This window comes from Artemia franciscana, chromosome 3 (assembly GCF_032884065.1).
Source record: "Artemia franciscana chromosome 3, ASM3288406v1, whole genome shotgun sequence".
Classification (NCBI taxonomy): domain Eukaryota; kingdom Metazoa; phylum Arthropoda; class Branchiopoda; order Anostraca; family Artemiidae; genus Artemia; species Artemia franciscana.
In genome coordinates, this window is record NC_088865.1 from 49684748 (window position 1) to 49710511 (window position 25764).

General features: G+C 35.3%; 1 protein-coding gene across 1 annotated transcript in view; it reads left to right on the forward strand.

Annotated features, from left to right (window-relative positions):
- Positions 1-314: 314 nt before the first annotated feature.
- The window catches only part of LOC136025366 (anoctamin-4-like), a 79588-nt gene continuing 54138 nt past the window's right edge, over positions 315-25764 (forward strand). Inside the window, exons 1-4 of the mRNA XM_065701321.1 lie at positions 315-471; positions 9355-9578; positions 12421-12585; positions 22705-22848. Coding sequence (XP_065557393.1) covers positions 345-471; positions 9355-9578; positions 12421-12585; positions 22705-22848 — 660 coding nt within the window. The 5' untranslated portion in view covers positions 315-344. The remainder of the gene's footprint in view (positions 472-9354; positions 9579-12420; positions 12586-22704; positions 22849-25764) is intronic.

Below are 25764 nucleotides of genomic sequence, written 5' to 3' on the forward strand. Positions count from 1 at the left end.
ATCGGATCATTGGCGTGACTCTGTAAGCTTAGCAAGAGTCAACCCAGCTTTATATGGGTACCTAGAGAAATCTGGGGAGGGTAAACAGGAAGGGTTTGCAAAAGCACGGGATTGTTGGCCCCCATCCCCTACACTTCCTGGCTGAAGGGCCAACAAACGGAGAATAGCACCACTGGTACGGACTGTAAGGTCCAGTGCCGTATTCTTTACCTTTAATACGTTTCTCATATTTTTATACTGTAAAAGGATCCGTCCTCTAAAGTTATATTGTATATACTGAAAGGGTAATGCTTCTTTTTCTTTACTTTAGCAAGGAAATTTGTGGAAATGAAAAGGACTTGACAATGTGCCCACTTTGTGATCAAGTTTGTCCCTACTGGAAGCTTGGAGATTCATGCTTGTTTTCCAAAATTTCATACACTTTTGACAATCCAGCCTCAGTTGTCTTTGCTGTCTTCATGTCCTTCTGGGGTAAGATACATTTTCATTTTCCAATAATTTACTCTATTTTGAATATGAAAACTATCGAAAATCAGCTTTTTCAAAAATCCACAGTCTCTCTGAAAGTTTAAGCTTCCTTTTATGTTTAGAGTATCCCTAGCTCCAAAGAATACCTGGAGAAATACCTGGGTGAAAAGCAAGGGAAGTGTCGGATGATACGCCCCCAACCACACATTGCACTCCCATCCCAAGGCAGAAAATCAGGAGATTGGCACTTATGCATGGTCTGCATGCAAGAAAGTTTGTTTTTTGAGTAGTTATGGATTGAAAATTTACAAAAACCCAAACAAACTATAACTATATTCATTCCTGTTCTTTTCATGCATCTGCGTGATCAGTTCAAATGTTATCAAAATTATTTCTTTCTATATACTATGCAAATACAGATTATAGTCATGAGATGAAGGATATCAGAGAGTTGTTTTAGGGGAAGGAGTTGCAAACCAAAAACGGAAACATTTTGGGGGCCGCGAATTCTGATTTTTAGCAATCTATTTGGATTTGGTCTAGATTGAATATATTTACTCTTAGTCCCCTCTTATCTACGGTTACCCCTTAGTCAGTAACATTAATAAATTTAATAATAATTAGATCTCCTGAAACCGTTTGACCTTATTCAATTAGGAACACTTTTAATTTAAGCTTAAATAAGACGGTGGCCCTCCCCCAGAGAATTTTTTGGAACTCGGTAAAATTTTCGCCGAAGACGAAAATATCGGCTGAAATTCTGCACAATTCCTGATTCTGCTGAAAATTTGGCTTAGATGAGGTAGCGATTCGGTAAACCCTACGAAGTTCACCCCCCCCCCAAAAAAAAAAATGAAAATAGGCTCGGGTCACCCTTGATCATAGGTATACTATACTTAAAGTCTCTGAAGTTCACATTCTGATTTGTCCATCGTTTGTTGGTCAGCATCGGCTCTGACCTCACACAATTCATTTCCTTTGAAAATTTGTGAGAGAAATGCGAAAATAGAAAACAGATATTTTTGGAGAATTTACGCTGCTGAGCAAAGTGGTTATTACCTACGGCAATTTAAGACACCTAGTCGAGGGAATGGTATTTATCATATAATTTTATTTTTGGGGTGAGACTAACAAAAACAAAAGGATGCCATTGGTTTACTTTGGTTTTTGAAATTTGCAGCTGTAAGCTGCCCCGGGCGCCCTGTCAAATGAGAGTGCAGCGGTCAGGATTTTTAAAGGCAATCGCAATAGGCACATATTGCGCCTATTTTTCGAACATTTTTTCGAAGGGAGAGGAAGGAATTTCTGTGAGGTTAAAGTTTTCCTTTGTACAAAGAACCTAGGGACTGGTCATGAGGAAAGTTTTCTTAGGCGTTCAATTTAGATGCAGTAAAAAACACTAATATTAAAAGTTTCATTTGCTACTTTTTCTCTGAGTGAGAAAAGAGGATAGAATGTATCTTGACAACTAAAATGTAATGGGAGAAAACGGAATTGACCACCCGACTGATGCTTGTAGCCTGAGTTTGCGGGCTGTAAACCAAATTTCTAAAATAAAAAAAATGTTACATAAAGCCTTCTGAATTGCTATTGCTTCAGAACAACCCATTAAATAATTGATTAACTCACGGTTTAGAAGGAAGAGCAAACAGGGATAAAGGCCTTGGACAGCTTATGAAAATCTTTGCATTTGTATTCTTTGCAAAAAAAAAAACAATGCCCGAAAAATTTGCATTGCTTTCATTCCAGAATTAGGTTTCCGTATAAAATCTTTTTTTTATCATTTATCTTTGTTTTAAAACAGTTTCACAACTGCCAGTACGATCTTGACGCAACTTTAAACGCAATTACTGCAAAAAACAAATTGCTAAGAAACGCTTGCATGTGTGATATCAATCCTAAAGACGTTAGATAATTGGTTTTCTCCCTAGATTTAATCAACCTAATTTATCATTGAAAATTATAAATCAATAATTTTGATTTAATTAAGTTGATGATGAAAATAAAAGAACTATAGCGTCATCACAAAAACATAAAAGTAAATACTAAATTAAATAAAGTATAAGAATTATTAAATCTTTTGCAGATTTAATATTAAATTCAAAAACACTTGTAAAATGGTCTCTCCATTTATAAGCTATACGCACCCAATTTATCATGTTTTCAGTAAAGCTTAAGTGACGCTCTAGCCTTTTTCGTAGGGAGAGGTGAGAAAACCAAACTTTTTTTGTCACCTTTTTTTTATTTTTTAAGTTTGGTATTACTGCTCATTCTAACAGTTTTAGGTTTCGTTTTTCTTTTACATTAATTTCTGCCGATTTTAAGTTTGATATCTTCAAACTTAGACAATTTGTGATCTTTATTTGAGTTTGAATTTGAGTTATTTGTACTTTGGATCACAGATTTGATTTCTAAGATCCTGGGATGGCTTACATCAGTCCCACCATATCTTTTTTAGCTTTGATTTTTCCTCAAAAAGGAGCTTTTACGGACGTAAAAACCAAACTGAAAAAAAAGTCTGCTACAAAGACACAAGTAGCAATCTTCTTTAAGGCTGAGAACTATTTTAAAGGCAACGAGGTATTTTTTTTACCAATGTTTTGCACTTTTTATAAGTAAGTGCAAAAATCAAAGGATAAAAAACAAACCATAAAATCTATCAAACAGTTCGTGGTAATGAACTATAGTAAGGAGCGACCCGGCTCAATAGAAACCAAAACTCTAAAAAATGGAATTTTGATACCAATAGCTACATCAAAAGAATTGCATTTTAATGCTGATTTTAAATATATAAGTTTCATCAAGTTTAGTCTTACGCACCAAAAGTTACGAGCCTGAGAAAATTTGTGTTATTTTAGAAAATAGGGGGAAATACTCCCTAAAAGTCATAGAATCTTAACGAAAATTACACCATCAGATTCAGCGTATCAGAGAACCCTACTATAGAAGTTTCAAGTTCCTATCTACAAAAATGTGGAATTTCGTATTTTTGCCAGAAGGCAGATCACGGATGCGTGTTTATTTGTTTGTTTTTTTTTTTTTATTTTTCTTTTTTCTTTTTCCCAGGGGTGATCGTATCGACCCAGTTATCCTAGAATGTTGCCAGAGGGCTCATTCTAACGGAAATGAAAAGTTCTAATGCCCTTTTTAAGTGACCAAAAAAATTGGAGGGCACCTAGGCCCCCTCCCACGCTAATTATTTTTCCAAAGTCAACGGATCAAAATTTTGAGATAGCCATTTTATTCAGCGTAGTCAAAAAACTTTATAACTATGTCTTTGGAAACGACTTACTCCTCCACAGTCCCCGTGGGAGGGGCTACAATTTACAAACTTTGACCAGTGCTTACATATAGTAATGGTTATTGGGAAGTGTACAGGTGTTTTAAGGAGGATTTTTTGGTTGGGGGGAGGGGTTGAGAAGAGGGGTATATACTGGAGGAACTTTCCATCGAAGAATTTGTCATGGGGGAAGAAAATTTCCATGAAGGGAGCGCAGGATTTACTAGCATTATTAAAAAAAAAAACAATGAAAAAATAAATATGAAAAAGTTTATTTCAGCTGGAAGTAAGGAGCAGCATTAAAGCTTAAAACGAACAGAAATTATTACCCATATGAGGGGCTCACCTCCTCCTAATACCTCGCTCTTTACGCTAAAGTATTTTTAGTAGTGTCAACTATTTATTCTACGGCTTTTGTGATTCAGGAGTCATTCTTAATGAATTGGGACAAAATTTAAGATTTAGCGTAAAGAGAGAGGTACTGACGAGGGGGCGAACCCTCTCATATGTGTAATAAAAACATGAGAATAAAAAATTCTTTACGTAAGCTAGTTACGTATATCTTTTACTAAAAAAAAGATTCGTAAAAAATTAGAAGTTCTAGTTGCCTTTTTAATTAACCAAAAAATTGGACGGCAACTAGGCTTCCTCTCCCGCTTGTTTTTCTCAAAATCATTCGATCAAAATTATGAGAAAGCCATTTAGCCAAAAAAAAAAAATGCAAATTTTGTTTTAATTCAACTGAGTTTTTTCAACTGAAAGTATGGAGCGACATTAAAACTTAAAACGAACAGAAATTACTTCGTATATGAAAGGGGCTGCTTCCTCATCAACGCCTCGCTCTTTTCACTAAAGTTTTTTACTGTTTTAAAAAGAAGAGTTGAGAGAAAGAGTCAAACTTTAGCGTAAAGAGCGGGGCGTTGATGAGGAAGCAGTCCCTTTCATATACGAAGTAATTTCTGTTCGTTTTAAATTTTAATGTCGCTCCTTACTTTCAGTTAAAAAAACTCGTTTTTTTATTTAATATAAAGTAGAATTGAGAGAAAGAGTGAAACTTTAGCGTATAGAGCGGGACGTTGAGGAGGGAACAGTCCCTTTCATACACGGAGTAGTTTCTGTTCGTTTTAAGTTTTAGTTTTGCTCCTTACTGTCAGTTAAAAAACTTTTTTTTTTATTTAATTCATTTACAGAGGCTGCAAACCATCATAATATTCTTCATGAGAAGGGAGCAAATGGTTAAAAAAAACTGTTAAATTTAAGGCAAAAGATATCTGCAGTCAAAGTGTTGGAGTGATTTTGTCTATTATACAAGGTCCAAAAATGTGATTGAAGGAGAAATGTCCCCCTTGTACGTGTCACCCATCTTTGTTTCGCCGGTGCACAGATTTGGCTCTTGCGAACCTGAATCTGCTTCAGGCTGCTAAAAAAGGTAGGGTTCAGGGGCGTCGTTTGGGGGGGAGCAATCCCCACCAATAACGTTGAGAAAAATTATTTAAGGCCTCATTCAAGTGCTGGTCTATATTAATCACTAATTTAGGAAAACAGTCTTCCTTTTCTCCTTCTGTCTCTTTTTTTTATGTGTTTGTGCTGTTGCATGTCAAAGCTGCCTTACTTGCTCCTTACTTTCAGTTGAAAAAACTTGTTTTTTTTATTTAATTAACAATAAGACGGGCAGTGAAAACAGCAAAAACCCTGCGGAGAAGCAGCAAAACTGGAAAATTTACAGTTGCAATTACCAAAGGCTAAATGCAGTTTCTTAAATGTCAAAGCTGCTCTTGCCTACCATTGATATATCATGAAAAGAGAAATCACCAATGCAACAGCACAAAAACATATATATATATATTTGGATTGATCCTTAGGGGTTACGAAGTCAATGTTTAGGAACTCATTTCAGTCTTTGAGCTTTGAAGATTCTGTGTGTTAGATAGGTCCTGTGTGTAATTTAGTTTCGCGCTGTTTATTGTTATTCATTAAATAAATAAAAAAAAGGTTTTTTAACTGAAAGTAAGGATCGATATTAAAACGAACAAAAATTATTCCGCATATGAAATAGGCTGTCAACTCTTCAAAGCCTCGCTCTTTACGCTAAAGTTTGACTCTTTTTTAAAACTCTACTTCTTATAGTAATAAAAAACTTTAGCGTAAGGAGTAGGGCGTTGAGGAGGGGACCTTCCCTTTCTTATGCGGAAAATATATGTTCGTTTTCAGTTTTAATATCGCTCCTTACTTTCAGTTTAAAAAAAAACTTGTTTTTTGTTTAATTTATGAGCTTTTTTCCCCCTTTGTCTCCCTGTACATGACAAATTATAAGGAAATTTGTATATTAATTATTCCTTATATTAAGTGACCCCCCCCCTTCTGCATGCCATGCTCTTTACTGCTAAACTTTTTAGCGCTTTAAAAATAAGCTTCCTATTGTAATTAAACGGCTCCTGTTTTTTAGTAGCCTTTCTTTAAAAAAAAATGGGACAAACAGTCAAACTTTAGCGTAAAGAGCAAGTATTGAAGAGGGAAAAAACCTTCATATTCGGAATAATTTCTGTTCATTTTGGGTTTTAATGTTGCTTCTTACTGTCAGTTAAGAAAAACTTGTTTTTTTTTTTAATTTTCGGTTCTTTTTTAAATAATACAGGTAAATCTAGCTTAGCCTCCGTGAAATATATCCCCTCCCTCAAGGGAAACTTCTTGGAGAAAATTTCATCCAACATAAAGTACACCCCCTTTCTGTCAAGTTCCCTCTAGACAGTTCCATCTTTCCTAAAAGTTCCCCATAAAATTTCTTGTGGACGATTCAGCCTGAAAAATTATACTTACCATACTTTCATTTGAAAGAGACTTTTAATCTTTAATCATTTTCTGGATCATTCCGGAGATGCCCCTTTCCGTAGATTTTTTTTTTTTGGAAAATAGCTCCCGGATAATTTTCTGGAACATTTCCACATGTAGAATTGAGTTGGCAAAGATAATGTAAGAAAATTAACAAGGATTACGGATAATTCGCACAGAAGTTCCGTCAAATCCCCCCAGAATAAAATTAACCCTGGACAATTCCCTCCCCCGGAAATTTTTCTCCCCAAGGAGGACTTTCCCAAGGGAAATCCACCCAAAGCACAAAATCATCTCGATCTTCCAGGAACATTATTTCAATACGATCACCCCTGTGAAGAAAAAACAACAATAAAATCAAACAGTTCGTGGTAACGAACTGTAATAAGCAGCGACCCGGCTCAATAGTAAACGAATCTATAAAAAACGGAATTTTTATACTAAAAGATACATTAAAAGGATCGGATTTTTACGCTGATTCTAGATATTTAAGTTTCGTCAAATTTAGTCTTACTCATCAGAAGTTACGAGCCTGAGAAAAAATTTTATTTATTTTTTTTTTTGTTTTTTTTTTTATTTCCCAGCTGTCATTGTATCGAGCAAATGGTGCTAAAATGGTCCTCGCAAGAGGGCTCATTCTAACAGAAATGAAAAGTTCTAGTGTCCTTTTTAAGTGGTCCTCGCAAGAGGGCTCATTCTAACGGAAATGAAAAGTTCTAGTGCCCTTTTTAAGTGACCAAAAATTGGAGGGCACCTAGGCCCCCTCCCAAGCTCATTTTTTCCCAAAGTTAACGGATCAAAATTTTGAGATAGCCATTTTGTTCAGCATAGTCGAAAAACATGATAACTATGTCTTTAGGGACGACTTACTTCACCACAGTCCCTGGGGGAGGGGCTGTAAGTTACAAGCTTTGGCCAGTGTTTACATACAGTAATGGTTATTGGGAAGTGTACCGACGTTTTCAAGGGGATTTTATGGTTGGGGAGGGGCTAAAGTTTTGTTTACTGTTTAATAAAGTAGAATTGAGAGAAAGAGTCAAACTTTAGCGTAAAGAGCGGGGTGTTGAGGAGGGAACAGCCCCTTTCATGCACGGAGTAATTTCTGTTCGTTTTTAGTTTTAATGTCGCCCCTTACTCTCAGTTAGAAAAAAAAACTAGTTTTTTTTTAATAACAAATAAACACTCATCCGCGATCTGTCTTTTCGCAGAAATAGCAAAAATCTACATTTTTGTATATTGGAGCTTGAAACTTCCACAGTAGGGTTCTCGGGTACACTAAATCTGATTGTAATTTTCTTAATTTTAGGGGATGTTATTCCCCTATGTCAAAAATCAGGCAAATTTTCTCTGACTTGTAAGTTTTAATGGATAACACTAAACTTGATGAATCTTAAATATTTGGAATCAAACAGTTCGTGGTATCGAAACTCTAAAAAATTGAATTTTGATACCAATTGATACATCAAAATCATCAGATGTTTATGCTGATTTTAAATATATAAGTTTCATCAAGATTAATCTTGATCATCAAAAGGTATAGGCCTGAAAAAATTTGCCTTATTTTTGGAAAAAGGAGGAAACACCCCTGAAATCTTCATCATCAGAATCTTCATAAAATCACATAGCATCTTCATGCAAATCACATCATCAGATTCAGCGTATCAGAGAACTCTAGTATAGAGGTTTCAAGCTCCTATCTGCAAAAATGTGGGATTTTGCCAGAAGAAATATCACAGATGCGTGTTTTTTCCCAGGGGTGATCGTATCAACCCAGTGGTCCTACAATGTCTCGAGAGGGCTCATTCGAACGGAAATCAAAAGTTCTAGTGTAAAGAGCGGGGCGCTGAGGAGGGGACAGCTCGATTTTTACGCTTAAGTTTTTTTTTTTATTGCTTTCACAAGAGTTATTTATTCTAATTAAACCCGTTGTGATTCAGGGGTTATTCTTAAAGGATTGGAACAAAATTTGAATTTTAGTGTAAAGAGCGAGGTATTGACTAGGAGGCAAACCTCCTTATATACATAATAAAAAGATACGAATATAGAAGCTCGTTATTTCGTAAGTTACGTATATTTATTATTAATTAAAGCATTCGAAAATAAAATTAAAAGTTCTAGTTCACTTTTTAAGTAACCAAAAAATTGGGGGGTAACTAGGCCCTCTCTCCGTCCCTTTTTCGCAAAATCGTACGATAAAAATTTTGAGAAAGCCATTTAGCCAAAAAAAGCAAAATTAATATAAAAATTTCGTTTTAACTATTCATGTACTGTGAGCCAAAATCAAAACCTGCATTAATTCAAAAACGTTCAGAAATTAAATAAAAAAGAAGTTTTTTTTAACTGAGAGTAGGGAGCGATATTAAAACTTAAAACGAGCAGAAATTATGACTTATATGAAATGGACTGTCTCCTCCTCAACGCCCCGCTCTTTACGCAAAATTTTGACTCTTTCTCACAACTCTACTTTTAAAACAATAAAAGCTTTAGCGTAAAGAGCGGGGTGTTGAGGAGGAGACAGTTTCATAATTTCTGCTCGTTTTAAGTTTTAATTTCGCTCCTTACTTTCATTTAAAAAAAAAATGTTTTTTTTTTATTTAATCGACATAATAAGTTGATTCTTTTGATGTATCTGTTGATAGTGAAGTTTCATTTTTTAAAGTTTCGGTTACTATTGAGCCGAGTCACTCCTTACTTACGGTTCGTTACCACGAGCTGTTTGATAACAGCATAATTTTTTCTTATTTATAATTAATTTATATTTGTTTTATATTTATTAGCAACTATTTTACTTGAACTTTGGAAGCGCAGACAAGCAAAAATCAGGTGGGAATGGGACCTACTTTATCCCCAACAGCTGGAAGATGAAGAAGTTAGACCTGAATATGAAAAATCAGCAAATGGTACTCGAATCAGTCCGATAACAGGCGAAGAAGAACCTTATGTAAAACCATCAAGCAAAAATCTTCGGTACTTTCTCTCCATAACCGGAGTACTGCTAATTGTAAGTAGGCTCTGTAAGTATGTGTGTGCCACGCAAATCTTCAGCATCTCCTGGGGAAGAAGCTTACCCTTTTAAAGAATGGGGCACACGGCCCTGAATCTTAAGATGAATCTAAGGGTTCATTATTGAGGAAAGGGGATCAAGGAATGCAAGAAAGTTATTTTTAGATAGCGATTTAAATTTTTAGGAGGTTTTGGGCCGTTCCCAAAGAAAATTTCCCTTTCTTCATCTACCTATCTGGAAGTACGTTTGATTTAAAATCTAAGTATTTTCACAACTTTAATTTAGATAAGTTATTTGTCTATGACAAGCCCCGAAGGACCGAATTTGCATTTCGGAGTCATAAAGTCAAAAAAGATAAAAAATAAAATCATAAAAGTATCAGAACAACTAAAAAAACTAGCTAAACAGTGTCAAAAACATCAAAATCAGAAAGGCAAAGCCAATCATTAGCCAAAAAACATTCAAGTGGCAAAACGTCGAAGTTAAAAAGGTAATAACTAAAACAAAACTAAAAAGAGTGAGATAAAATTAACGTTAAAAAGGTTTGACGAAAATAGTGACAAAGACCACACTGCCTTTCCATAACAAACAAATACAAAGTAGAAACAATAGGGAAAATCTTTTCAAGAGAGTGGAAATCAATTCGGTGAATATTTCGCTCCTATGTCCAAGGGCCGTCTTCAGCACAGTACGAGAACGAGAGAGAAAATATGTATATATAAATAAACTTACATGAAATTGTGAGAATCAAAACTATTAATGTTATTTAAAAACTCTTTTAAAAAACAGCCCTAGCATCCTTACTTCAACGAAGTTCAACCTGGACTGACAAAAAGAATGAAGTGAGAATATAAATTCATTCAAACTAAAGAGAACAAAGTGATTAAATGCAATTTCTCAGAGCCAACCTTGCGTTTTTTGCAGCCTGTCTCAAAGGCCTTTTCGTAGCTGGTTCAATACTATTATAAATTGGTTTAGTAAAATATTTTGTTAGATCATTTTTAATTAAATTTGAGTATAAAGAATTTAGTGAGTATTCCCCTAAGTCCCTGTTTAAAGAAATATTATTATATATTTTGACTAATTTCGATTGATTCTCTAACCACCTGTTTCATCCCCAAATCATTACTGATAAGTGAAGATTTTTCAAAAAGTATCGTGTGGGACGGATTATTAAATATATGTCAGCCTAAAGCAGACCCCAGTTACTCGCCAAAGAGGGGTCTATCAAATACCCTTTGATTGTGGAAATTACTATGTCGGCAGGACCCATCAGAATCTAGAAAAGCGGTTACGACAGCATAAAAAAGACATAGGCAAGGCATTAATTTCAAATAGTTCCAACAACTCCTTTGATTCTGCTTTAGGCAATTTCAAACTTTTTTAGCTCTACTTACAAAGTCCTACATAAGAATGTCTGTTTCGCCGTCTTCCAACAGCTTGTTGGAACGCACCAACAGCAACGCACCAACAAAGGGCAATATTGTTTAGACTACCTTGATTCATCGTCGAACTATGTTTGTACCTTCAAAATATATTTCTTCTAAACATTTTCTAAATATCCTGTTTTGAACTGGATAGCTGAGGTATAAAATTCATATTTTAATCTTTTTTGAAGAATTGATACTTTACCACAAAACTTCTGATATATTATTTAAACCATTTACTATTCTTAACAATGTCACTCTTCTGTTTTGCACTTTATTTCTACATCTCCTTACATTTTTGCTGAAATTTAAATACTATTTTTCTATTTCAACCATGCGTATTTTGTTCCAATCGACTATCTAGAAATATTTATTCGCTGTCTTTGAGTCTGTGATATTTAGGGATGCAAAAGGATTTAAAATCGAGGTTAGTGTGTTCAAATTAATTTTGTAATTCCAGCAGCATATCTCATAATTTTTGATTAAACATTAAATCGATTAAAACCATGGAATGTCCATATTATAAGACCAGCAAAAATACATGTAAAATGCATTGTTATTTACGAAGAACACGCGAACGCGTAGACTCAAAAGTATAAAAGACTTTAAAAAAGCTGAAATTGTTGCTACTATAGAAAAGAAAAAATCACAGAACCCATCTAACGTTAGGTGACATTGTTTGAGCCCAAGTTGCCTTATAGTTGTCTTTTCGGGTACTTTAAAGTGCACAGGGTCCGTCGGTAATCCAGAATAGCCTGTTAAGATTTCCACAAGATTTGTGTGGATTGAAATCGATTTGAAACAATTCTTGAAAATTAAGAATGCTCATATCTATCACCAACAGAAATTCGAGGTTTAATCCTTTGATACTGCAGATTAATTATATCATTTACCTAATTTTTTTGTGAAGCTTCTACTTTTTAATGAATTTGCCAGACACTAGATCTCTTCACTTTTTTAATATCTCTAATCACTCTTTTTAATCACTTTTTCATTTTTTTGGGAAATAATCACCTATTTATATTTTTTTTTTAATCCCCATGTTGTGACAAAAAATTACTTTTTTTTTAATCTTTTTTAAACCCCATGTTAAATCGTCGAAGATCCAAATCTTGTAAAACTCCCGTTTGACATGGCGCCCTTGACGTAGCTTCTCTGTGGCGTAGAAGCCCCACTCTCTTTGATATTCTTCCTTTGGTTTTTATTTAAGAATTAACGACGCTTCTTGACTACTAAGGTCCCTGCGTCGCCCCTGCAGTGCATTCCTGCAGCGTGATTCGATCTCTGGGTCCCGTATTACCAAGCTAAGGTCAAATCCACTGCGGCACCACAGGACGTTCTTCCTTTGATGTAAATACTACTAAATGCATTTAAATATTTATTAATGATTTATTTCTGTTCTTTCTTTCTAGGGAGCTGCATTAGTTATGGCAATGCTAGGAGTCATCATATACAGGATAACCATCGTTATCGTTTTTTTCAAGACCGAGGAGGGTTTTGTTAAGCAATACGCCAAATTACTTACTTCAATTACTGCCTCACTTATTAGCTTAGTTGTTATTCAATTATTGAATTGGGTACGTATAAACATTTACAAAAGAATTACTTAGATTGATGTCACTATGCTAATTACTTGGAAATGATTTATTAACAAATCATCATAACGTATCAAAAAATTTCCCCAATAGAGAGTATATAAATCTTAAGGATAAACTCCTGAAGATACCAATAACGCTACTCATAGGCAGCGCAATAGCACTGCTTAAGTGAAGAACGATGTTGGCACAATGTGTCTTTCTTTTCGGTTTGTATATTTGTCTTACACCAGGGCACTTCGTACAGAAGGAGTTGTTGTAGAAACTTCAAAAAGAGCTCTTTCGATTGGAAATTGAACGACTAGTTTTCTTTATAATTGTCGAAAATTTTTGATGGGTAAACAGCTTCTCCCAACGCCCAACATTTCCTCCAACACATCCAATCAAAACTTTGAGATATCAATTTTGTTCAGCCTAGTTGAAGGGTCTGCAAAGGGTCTGGGTCTTTAAGGATGACAAAAAACCCAATGCCCTTAAGGCAAGGTTAGTAAGTTATGCCCTTGGGGCATATAAGATTTTTATAGAAAGAGTGGTCACTTATACTTCAGAGGGGTCTCATTGGAAAGGTAATAGTAAATTTTAAACCCCGTTTAATAGTCAAAGTTATCATAGGGCAGCTACCCCCCCCCCAACACACGTCGTGTTCTTCCGAAATACAGACAATAGAAATTTTGTGATAGCCATTTTATTCAAAATAGTCCAAACATCATATAACAAGACTTTTGGGGCTGTTACAAATGACCAGAGCCAGGGGGTAAGGATTTTAAGTTCTGCCCCGGGGATATCTAAGGTTTTTACGGAAGGGATGGCTGAATTAAATTTAGAGGCGGCTCATTTTTTGAAAATTGGCAGTTCTAGTTCCCCTTAAAGAGTCAAAAGCAGGGGAGGTCAACTAGCCCCCCTCTCCAACTACCCCTCTTTCATTAAACGTATCTGACTGAAATTGTCATATATCCATTTTAAAACAAAATGTGAGCATATACCAATGTATCCAGGGTTGAAACAGCTCCGAGGGCTCTGGGGCAAGGCCTGTAAGTTATGCCCTGGGGCAGATAAGTTTTTTCTATGGAATGGGTTGTCATATAAATTTCAGATTGGGCTCATTTGATTTGATACTGGAAGTTATAGTGCCCTTTTTAAGAGTCAAAAGCAACTTGTGAGTAACTAGCCCCCCCCCCCCACCGCTTAATATTTCCCAAACATATATATCCAAACAAAGTTTTTATACATATATTTTTACAGCATTGTTGATTTAGCAATTATGTGTTTATGCATTTGGAGATGTAACCTCCCCCCTCGAGGCCTCAGGGAGAGGGCTGTAAGTTAGGCGATTTGTTCATTGTTTGGATGTATTATATGTTATTGAGAAAAGGTATGCATGTTTGACTACTACTTTCCCAAAATACGAAGGGCACTTTGATGAGTCTTTCAAGGATTGTTGAGGGGAGTGCAGAACTAAATCAAAGCATATTATGCGTAAATGGGTTTTCAAAAAAGGTTTAACTTAGGAATGATAAGGGAGATGATCAATTGACCAAAAAGGCAATATTTGCGCTACTACTGCTACAACCACCGCTGCTTCTACTGCTACTACAGCTACTACTACCATTACTATCACTAAAACTACTACTTGTATAGCGGGTACTACTAAGTGAGGAAACGTTGATAAGGAACGTTGAACTAAATCAAAGCACATTATGCGCACACAGAATGCTGGTACGGGCGTGTCAGCAATATTTTTAGAACGGATTATCGTATCAAGAGGAAGCTTCAGGGGTAATATGAGTATCAGTTGACCAAAAGACAAAATGTACCCACTACTACTGCTATTAATGCTGCTGCTATTACTGTTACTGCTCCTAATAATAATTCACTGTTACTGCTACTACTGTTCCTACTGCTACCACTACTACTATGATATTAGTGCAATTAAGGCTAGGCGTATGAAGTTGAAAATTTGACTGAATATTGAGGGGGAGTTTGAACTAAATCAGAACTAACTTTTTGCATGAGGATTGTCAAAAGGGCGTACCTCAAGAATGGATTTGGGTATTAAGTTGGAACTTTCAGAGAATACTTAAAGGAGAAGATCAATTGGCGAAAAGTAATATATGCATGTCACTACTAACACTACTACCACTGCTACTTTTACTAGTACTATTACTGCTACTAAACTACTCCAACTACTACTTCAATGGCAACGACTTGTAAGGCTTAGACTATCAAGATGAAAAGGCGTCAAAACGGGTCAAAAACGCAAATCAACAACATTTTTGGATGATGACAATATTAACATGACTAGGGCTCACAACCTCTACGGCTTCTCAAGGCCGGAACATTGTTTGTGATTTACTGAAATACTACAAATGAATGCATGCTCATATTTATTCTTTAAATATCAACAATTTTTAATTTGTTAAAGTTATGAAAATGAAAACATTTCAATTTTTTCAGTAAAGTGAAAATTATTTCGTTGCCTTGAGAAGGCATAGGGGTCGTGAGCCCTAATTATGATAATTTCTGCTTGTTTTGAATTTGACTGGTTTATTTATTGTAATTTTTGTTCGTTCCGGGTTTCATTTATTTATTGATGCTCATTGGTGGTAATTTTAAACTTGCTAGATTATTTGATCCTATTTTTGCTTATTTTTGGTTCAATAGACTTCTTTAATTTTTCTTAAAAAGCTTATTTTGTGTAAAAAGTCTTTTAATTAATATTAAAAAAGAACCCAAAGCTGCGAAACTTCCATTGTAGAACATGGCCTTGAAGTAAGGTAAGGAAGTAAGGCTTTTGTGTTCATGTACGGTATTTGATTGAAACTCTTCCCTTAATAAAAGCAAAAACTAGTTCAGTAACTAGAAGAATGTTACTTTTTAGCTTAGTAAAGAAAAAAAGAAGAGAATCAAGCTTATCCAAAAATTTTAATGCAGTCCATTTTTAACTATTACCTATTCATTCGATTCATGAGCACTTTTTTTTTGTATATAAGCTACTTTAAGGTACTATAAGCTATTTTAAAATGACGTAGAAAAATGAGACGTATAGTTGCAGACAATAAATATTGACTATCAGGATTCTTCATCGATTCTTCGATTCTTTGTTCCAGAGGCATAATGAAACATCATGTGCGAAATACGTCCTTGACGTGTTTTAGTTAGAGTAAACGTCTGTCCGTTCAAAATGGATCTTACAATAATCCCTAAATAATCATGAGTTGAAAGAAGTATAGTATATCTACAGCTTTAAAGTTTGGGCCTGCAATTAGAAGGTAAACAAAGGTAAAGAATACGGTACTGGAGTCCCCACCAGCGATGCTTATTTCCGTTTCTTGGCCCTTCAGCCAGGAATTGCAATGGGAGATTGGGGGCCAACCATCCTGTGTTTTTGTAGACTCGCTCCTGCTTGCCTTCCCCAGATAACTCCGGGTACCTATTTAGAGGTGGGTCAACCCTAGCTGAACTTACAGAGTCACGCCACTGATCGCCGTCCCAAACCAAATAATTTGGTACATTAGGATTTGAACCCTCGACCTCTCAGACAAGGGATCCTAAATTCTGGCCCACAAATATATTGTCCAAAACTTGGGGTTGATCCCGATTTCATCAGTGTGTAAAATGTCCTTAAGGCCGTGATTAAGTGAACTGATGGAACTCGAAAATCCCATGTTAAATTAAAAAATGTATATTCAAAAAGTACTCAAGTATTCATTGGCGGATGATGCCACTTTTAATATCAGGCCATAGCTTCTTGAAGATGCTACAAAATGTTTGAAAGGATTTTGCTCTATTTCCTCTAATTGCTTAGAAATCTTAGAAAATGTCTAGGTCTTTTTCACAAGTGTACTCGATAAAGGATATTGTTTTTAGAACAAAATCGGTACTACCATGAGCAGGAGACAATAACCTGTAAGATGATTGGAACCATTTTTCGATTTATTTTCCTGTTTTCTAACAGTCCCCTAGAATATTTTCAGCTACCTGAAATTTTTACAAGTGGGTTGCCAGAAAGAATTGTTTCAGATCGCCGATAATACCCCCTAGAGACCAAAATGACAAGCTGGTATAATCAGCTGCTTTTTAATAGAGTGTGAAATTTTCATAAATTATTTCAATGCAATGAAGAAACCTAGAAATGAGAAATAGTCAGGAGCCTTCAGTAAAGTTGTGCACACAAAGCCGAAATCATGGGGAAAATTAAATCAAAGCGAGGTATACATCTTAAAAGTGTTACCACACATAGACAGCGCCTTTGTAAAAAGTATTTGGAGCTTGGTAGATGTAAATATCCAAAATACCTAATAATGCGGTACGGTGAAGAACTAGACAAGTCAAGAGATTTAGGTCAAGCGACAAACCTTGAGGCGGAGCAGAACCCCGTTGCCCTACCGGGTCGTGACTGGTGGTAGAAACTTGGATTGCGACGAATTGAAGGATTGCCGGCTAGAGACTTAATTTTGGAAGCACAGGGCACAGGTGAGGAGGAAACAACCCGTAAAAATCATAGAACCATAACGAAATTTACACCACCAGATTCAGCGTATCAGAGAATCCTACTGCAGTTTCAAGCTCCTATCTACAATTAAACAAAAAAAAAGTTTTTTAAAGTGAAAGTTAGGAGTGACATTAAAACTTAAAACGATCAGAAATTACTCCGTGTATGAAAGGGGCTTTTTCTCCTCAACGCCCCGCTCTTTACGCTAAGGTTTTTACTGTTTTAAAATGTAGAGTTAAGAGAAAGAGTCAAACTTTAGCGTAAAGAGCGGGGCGTTGAGGAGAAAAAGCCCCTTTCATATACGGAGTAATTTCTGTTCGTTTTAAGTTTTAATGTCGCTCCTTACTTTCATTTAAAAAAACTCGTTTTTTTCTTTAATTTCTGGACGTCTTTGAATTAATGCATGGTTTGATCTTGGCTCTCTACACATAAATAATCAAAACGAAATTTGCATATTAATTTTTTGGGGCTAAATGGCTTTTTCACAGTTTTAGTCGGAAGATTTTGAGAAAAAAGGAGCGAAGGAGGAGACCTAGTTGCCCTCCTATTTTTTGATTACTTAAAAAGGCAACTATAACTTTTAACTTTTTACGAACGTTTTCATAAATAAAAAATATACGTAACTTACGAATTAAATTACGTAGCGAACTTCAATATTCGTATGTTTTTATTGCGTATATGAGGGGGCTCACCCATCGTCGATACCTCGCTTTTGATATTAAAGCTGAATCACAAAGGCCGTAGAATAAATAGTTGAAATTACTAGAAATGCTTTAGCGTAAAGAGCGAGGTATTACGAGAAGGTAGACCCCTCAGATGCGTAATAATTTCTGTTCGTTTTAAGTTTTAATGCTGCTTCTTACTTTCAGTAGAAAAAAAACTTTTCATGGTTATTTTTTCATTGTTTTTTTAAAACAATGCTAGAAAATACTGCGCCCCCTCCATTGAAAGTCTCTTCCCCCATGAGAAGTTCGTCCAAGGAAAAATCCTCCCCGGTAACCCTCCCCGTCAAATATCCCCCCACCCCCAAACCAAAAAAATCCCCCTGAAAACGTCTGTACACTTCTTAGTAACCATTACTACATGTACACACAGGTCAAAGATTGTAACTTGCAGCCCCTCCCACGGGGACTGCGGGGGAATAAGTCGTCCCCAAAGACATAGTTATTGGGTTTTTCGACTGTGGTGAATAAAATGGCTATCTCAGAATTTTGATCCGGTGAATTTGGGGAAAATGACCGTGGGAGGGGGCCTAGGTGCCCTCCAATTTTTTGGTCACTTAAACAGGGTATTAGAAATTATCATTTCCGTTAGAATGAGCCCTTTCGCGGCATTATGGGACCACTGAGTCGATACGATCACCCCTGGGAAAAAAAAAACAAATAAACACGCATCCGTGATTTGTCTTCTGGCAAAAAATGCAAAATTCCACGTTTTTATAGATTGGGGCTTGAAACTTCCACAACAAGGTTCTCTGATACGCTGAATCTGATGTGTGATTTTTGTTAAGATCGTATGACTTTTAGGGGGTGTTTCCCCCTATTTTCTAAAATGAGGCAAATTTTTTCAGGCTCGTAACTTTTGATGGGTAATACTAATCTTGATGAAACTTATATATTTAAAATCAGCATTAAAATGCCATTCTTTTGATATAACTCTTGGTATCAAAATTCCATTTTTTTAGAGTTTTGGTTACTATTGAGCCTGGTCGCTCCTTACTACAGCTCGTTACCACGAACTGTTTAAAAATGTGGAATTTTGTGTTTTTTGTCAGAAGGCAGATCACGGATGCGTGTTTATTTGTTTGTTTTTGTTTTTTTTTTCAGGGGTAATCGTATCGACCCAGTGGTCCTAGAATATTGCGAGAGGGTTCATTCTAACGGGAATGAAAAGTTCTAGTGCCCTTTTTAATTGACCAAAAAATCGGAGGGCACCTAGGCCCCCGTCGCACGCTAATTATCTTCCCAAAGTCACCGGATCAAAATTCTGAGATAGCCATTTTATTCAGCGTAGTTGAAAATCCTTACAGCTATGCCTTTTGGGATGACCTACTCCCCCACAGTCCCCGTGGGAGGGACTACAAGTTACTAGCACTGACCAGTGCTTACATATAGTAATGGTTATTGGGAAGTGTACAGATGTTTTCTGGGGCGTTTTCATTTGGTTGGGGGCAAGGGTTGAGAAGAGGGGGATATGTCGGGGGAACTTTTCATGGATGAATTTGTCATGGGGGAAGAAAATTTCCATGAAGGGAGCGCAGGATTTTCTAGCATTATTTAAAAAAACAATGAAAAAATAAATATGACAAAGTTTTTCAACTGAAAGGAACAGAATATTCCTGTTATTATTTTCCTGTAAATATTAATTCCTATAAATATTCCAGGATAATTTCTGTTAAAAGGAACAGAAATTATTACGCATATGAGGGGCTCTCTTCCTCCTAATACCTCGCTCTTTACGCAAAAGTATTTTTAGAAATTTCAACTATTTATTCTACGGCTTTTGTTATTCAGGGGTCATTCTTAAGAAACTGGGACAAAATTAAAGCTTTAGCGTGAAGAGTGAGGTACTGACGAGGGGGTGAACCCCCTCATATATGTAATAAAAATATGAGAATACAGAAGTTTCTTTGCGTAAGCTAATTTTTAAGTTGCGTATATCTTTAACTAATAAAATTTATTTTTACTAATAATTTTACTAATAAAAACATTCAGAAAAAAAATAAAAGTTCTAGTTGCCTTTTTAAGTAACCAAAAAATCGGAGGGCAACTAGACCTCCATCTGCACTTCTTCTTTTTCCTCAAGGTCATTCGATCAAAATTATGAGAAAACCATTTAGCCCAAAAAAAAATAAATACGCAAATTTCGTTTTAATTATTCATCTGCGGAGAGCATAAATCAAAACATGCATTGATTCAAAAACGTTCAGAAATTAAATTAAATAAAAACAAGTGTTTTTTAACTTAAAGTAAGGAGTGACATTAAAACATAAAACGAACAGAAATTACTTCAAAATGAAAGGGGCTGCTTCCTCATCAGCGCCCCGCTCTTCACGCTAAAGTCCGACTCTTTCTCTTAACTCTATTTTTACAACAGTAAAAAACTTTAGCGTGAAGAGCGGGGCGTTCACGAGGAAGCAGTCCCTTTCATATACGAAGTAATTTCTGTTCGTTTTAAGTTTTAATGTCACTCCTTACTTTCAGTTATTTTTTTTCAATTCAATTCGTAAGAAAACTTTGGTTTTCTAAGAAGCCTCGAAGAAAGCTTTCAACTAAGTTTGGTGTTTAGTTTCGAATTAATCAACTGAGGTATTTTAATTAGCCTATTCCTAGGAAAAAACAAAAAATTTTCAAATGCACTCTGTGCATGCCGTCCCAGTTTTATATACATGGGCATTTTGTATTTGAGAATGATAGTGCTCTTTTGCTCATTTTCTCTTCTCCCTTGGTCGGTAACCCAGCTTTGCAAGACCCAGCCAAATATATTACTATTCCTCGGCTGAAGCATCTCACCAAAGGAAGCTGTCTATCAAAACCTCTCACAAGACTTGATAATTGGTACTATTTGAAGTTTTGACATTCGACGGTCTCTAGAGAATTAAAAGACAGAAGACTAACCTAACTTCAATTTTGAAGCTCGATGTTTTCAAGTTCACTTAATCACAGCCTTTGAAAGTCATATACCATCTTCGAAAACTACTTACCAAGTTTTGATTTGAGGTACTCATTTAATCACTAATACACCATCCTAAGAAATTCATAAATAGTTATGAGTGAAAAGAGGTGCAATACGTTTACACTTATGAAGCGTGGGAGGAGGGAACCTGGGTCCCAGAACCCTACAAAGTTTTCGTACAATCAGCAGGATTTCAAAAAGGTATAACATATACTTTACTATTAAATCTACCTACGAAGCCTCTGTTTTAAGTGTATTCGTATAATGCGGGTATTTTGCCCCTGGAGCTGCGCTGTCATAGGAAGGATATTTTTGGCTTATAATCAAAAATATTTTCATGAAAATTTTATCCAATATATTTTCTTGGATGCATGTGTATGAAGCAGGGAAGTAATTTTGTTAAAATCCTTGGTGGGGGACAAAGTATGAGCCGATTTTCCCAAATTAAGAGAAAATTATTAAGTGAAAAACGACCATTAAATGAAAATGATCAAGTGAAAAATTAGTACCATAAAGGCAAATGCATGCTAAAGAAAACTGACTTGTATCTGTGGATACTTGAATTATGTAGGTCTATCTTAGTTTTCATAAGACTTATGAAGACACTGAATTTCAGCGGGGGTGGCAAACTGGAGTCAGGGGTAGTTGTTCCCCGAAACTATACAAATCAAGATACTGGTATAAAGATTGTTGAATTAGCGATTGTTTGTCCTCTGATTGATGTGTCCCCCTAAATAGGACACCAAAACTCAGGATAAAAGCCAAATGCACCCATCTCCAAGTTTCCATGTCTTCCTGTTGTTGGAAATGAGGAATGGGGGGAAAATATATGGAAGAACCCCTACGCATTACTAAGCCAACGCTACTATGTTCACTACAATCAGAATGATTGCTTTACAAGTACTGGTACCCGTCTATGAGGTTCAAACATGTAATAGACTGTCTTACGTAGTTTTCATCGTGTGTTCTGTTGTAAACTATATTTACAAAAAAAATTGCAACTCCGCATTGCCCTTGGTTTGAGTCTAACGCGTAACACTAGTTTGAAAATAGTTACCATCAGGTAAGTCAACATCACGTTCTGTAGCCTCCAATAACCCTCTTCTTGTCTTATGTATAATGATCTGCTCCTCTCTATCTTTGACCCATCCTTCTCCTTCCAGATGTTTACTTAGCCCCAGACAGGCTTCCTTTGGGGGGGGGGGTATAATTTCCTTCTTCTGTTTTATTATGCCAATACAATTAATTGACTGATTGATTGGATTATATAAACTCAACCATGGTTTGCCAATAAACTGTAAAAGTAAAAGCTGGTGAAAGCAGTTTAAAGAGTATTGAAGCTGTATGCTAGGTCAACAGGACGGGAAATCCAAGTTAGAATTTTATTTCATGTCCTTGTGTCATTCTTGCGATTTTGTTATTCCAATACATCTTTTAGCGATCACATGATGAAATCATTATCTAATTTTGGTAAACTGGTGGTAAATAAAAAAATTTCTAATGTTTTAGTATACGGTATAAAGGAAACATCTACAGTCTCTGGGGGAAAACTGAACTATGTCTGAGTGACTTTTTTCCTTTTGATTCCTAGTTCCTTTAAATTGCCCTACTTGCTGTCATCTTTATTATGTTGTAGGTAGTGTTATTGTTTTTATTGCTATTTGTCGTTTTGTAGATTTTTCTTTATTCATAGGAAAAGGGTCTTTTGTCCTTTAAACAAATCAAATTAATGACAAGCCCGAATTTTATAAGCTTTTACGGGTATATAAAAACCACCCTTTACAAAACTTTACTTACTACTTACTACCAGCCATCCTTGCCACGAAAAAATTGTACAATATATTATATCTACTATATCTTTTACAGCTGAAAGCTTTTTTTCTTCTTTTTTTGCTAAGGGTCTCTCAAGGACATAAACTTAATTTTTATTTCAGATTGGGAAAATGCTTGCGAAGTATCTTACTGATCTAGAAGCTCATCGAACCCAAGCTGAGTATGACGAAAAATACACAATCAAAATTTGGTTTTTTGAATTTATTAACGACTATAGTCTCCTTATTTACATCGCTTTATTCAAGGTAAATGTGAATCAGACACTTATCTTTTACCTTCTTTTTTTTGCCCCCCCCCTTTTTTTACATTTTATGTTGGAAATTCTAATATTTTTGTCATATTGTTGCATCATGTGCATGATGCACAAAGTTGCATGATGCACATGTTGCATCATGCACAAAGAAATATCTTGGGGAGCGCAATTTTTGAAACAGAAAGGAAACATGAATTATGAATAATAGAAATGATATATAAAAAAGAGAAATATGTTGCTCTGCCCCCCCCCCCTCTTCTGAGATATATGCCTGCTCATAATTAAAGTCAAGTGATCTTTTTAACTTGTTATCAAATTATGATTATGACTTTGGCATGGAATCAAAATTGTTCAATGTTACATATTAGGAGTTTGCATCAGAAGTAGACCGAAAGTAAAAATAAACTTGAAATTATAAACATTTTCAGTTTTTGTTTAACTTGATTTGGTTTAAATTCCTGGAAACATCTGAAGGAAAAAATGGTAAAACTTTTGCATTTGGTGCTTTTCCAGTGCTTTTATTTTATTCATTTCGCTTTTCTTTTTTTATGGCAATAAAATCCCCACATCCTTTTATTTCTTTAAAATTTTATTTTGGTTGTAAACTTGACAATAATTTAATTTTCCGAGGAGAATAAAATTGTACCGTCCCCAGAACATCATTTCTATCAAATATAACCTTTGAATTGATCTACTGTTTAAATTCATAAAACTAACCGATTAATTTTAAGATCAATTTCGCACTGACAATAACAAACAATTACAAATAATTTGACTCCATAAAAAATTCATTGTTTATCACTTGCCAAAATATTTATACCTATTCCAAAAAGCTGCCCTATTGCCAAAAATTCAAAAAAAATATGCAAGGCCTGGATGAATTTTTCAAGAACCATAAAAACAAAATCATAAGCTCAATACTATCATTGCTGTTTACTGCCATTTTGAAACACCAAGCTATGATTTGCCCGATGAAAGACCAAGTTGTCATTGACTGCAAATACTGAGAGAGCCAATTAACTAAAAAGTACCAAAAACTATATACTCTGCTTCCCACTTGCAGAGGAACTAATGCCGCACTGTGACATATACATTCCTGAAAAGTCACGTAATCCGTACAAGATAAATAACTAATATGGCCATTTATATTAATGCTTGATTCAGCTGCGTTGATTAACTTGATTTCTTATGACATATATTTAGTGATGAATAAATGCACATCAGCTAGGAGGGTAGGCGGTCATCAGAAAGAGGGACAGTGGATCAGTTTATAGGCAGGGAAAGGGTGCCAGACTCCAAAAAGAGCCTAGTTCTTTACCCTAATTGTCTAACTCTTCTTGAGCCATCAGATAGAAAAGGGGAGGGGGAGGGAGTGCATTAATTTCTGACCTGCCTTCATTTAGACTAAGCTTAAATAAGGGCTCTGCAGGGTGATACCTCTCTTCGTATACCTCTTTTCGTATTGCAGGAAAACCTTACTGACTTTTACTCTAAAGCTTCGTTTATAAATTGAAAGCTTCTAAAGCTTCATTTATAGATTGATATCTAATACCTCATAATTCCTGGGAATATACTTGATTTACGCCTTTATTATTGGTGCAGGTGGGTAATAGTGCCCCTCCCATTGATACAATCTTTTTCTATGTCGCAAAAAATATTATATTCACGTGCCTACCGGCACAGAGGTGAAACGAATTCATTTAACAAAGCTAATGATCATTGAAAATTTGAATAAACATATATTTTTGTTCAAAATTTAAATCACAATCCAGTGTTTTAAGTCTTAAGCATGTAAACTGAAAAGCGAAACGCTATCATTCAATTTATCATTTTGGATAAATAAAACTTAACAGCAAGAAATTATTGGTTTATGGGACCGGTAGGCCACATAATATCTTGGTTAGGCATGGGCATGATTTAAAAGTGAAACAAAAGTTTTTCAATTGAAAGTAAAGAGCTACATTAAAACTTAAAATGAACCCAAATTATTCTCTATTTGAGGAGGGTTGAACAAGAGCCCTGAGAAAGGCCTCTTTCTCAACCTTTTACTCTTTACGTTCATGTTTGACTTTTGGCCCAATTTTATTGCTTAACTCTTTACTGCTGAAGCATAAGTGTCGTTGGAAAGGAACAACAACATTTCAGAAAGTACTAAGAAACTTTACCTTAACGAGTTCACAAAATGGGGTATCCCGCCTCATATGCGGAATGATTTCTGGTCATTTTAAGCTTTGATGCTGTTGTTACTTTCAGTTAACTTTTTTGTTTATTTAATCCTAAAACTAAAGCGAGTATTATTTCAAGTAAACATTACACTAAGTTGTATGAAATAGGAATGCAAAATTAAAAGGTCTTAATTTTGATTCTTCTGCTGATTTTATGCTTACCCTGATGATAATGCTTCTATAAATATGATTTCTGTGAAACGCTAACCGCTACTTAATAAAATCAAATAAAAAAACTAGTTTTTTAAATGAAAGTAAGGAGCGACATTAAAACTTAAAACGAACAGAAATTACTCCGTATATGAAAGGGGCTTTTCTTTCTCAACGACCCGCTCTTTACGCTTAAAGTTTGACTCTTTCTCTTAACTCTACATTTTAAAACAGTAAGAAACTCTAGCGTAAAGAGCGGGGCGTTGAGAAGGAAAAGCCCCTTTCATATACGGAGTAATTTCTGTTCGTTTTAAGTTTTAATGTCGCTCCTTACTTTCATTTAAAAAATTTGTTTTTTTTTTATTTAATTTCTGAACGTTTTTGAATCAATGCATGTTTTGATTTTGGCTCTCCGCAGAGGAATAATTAAAACGAAATTTGTATATTTTTTTTTTTTTTTTTTTGGCTAAATGGCTTTCTCATAATTTTGATCGAATGGTTTAGAGAAAAAAAGAGTGGGGGAGGAAGCCTAG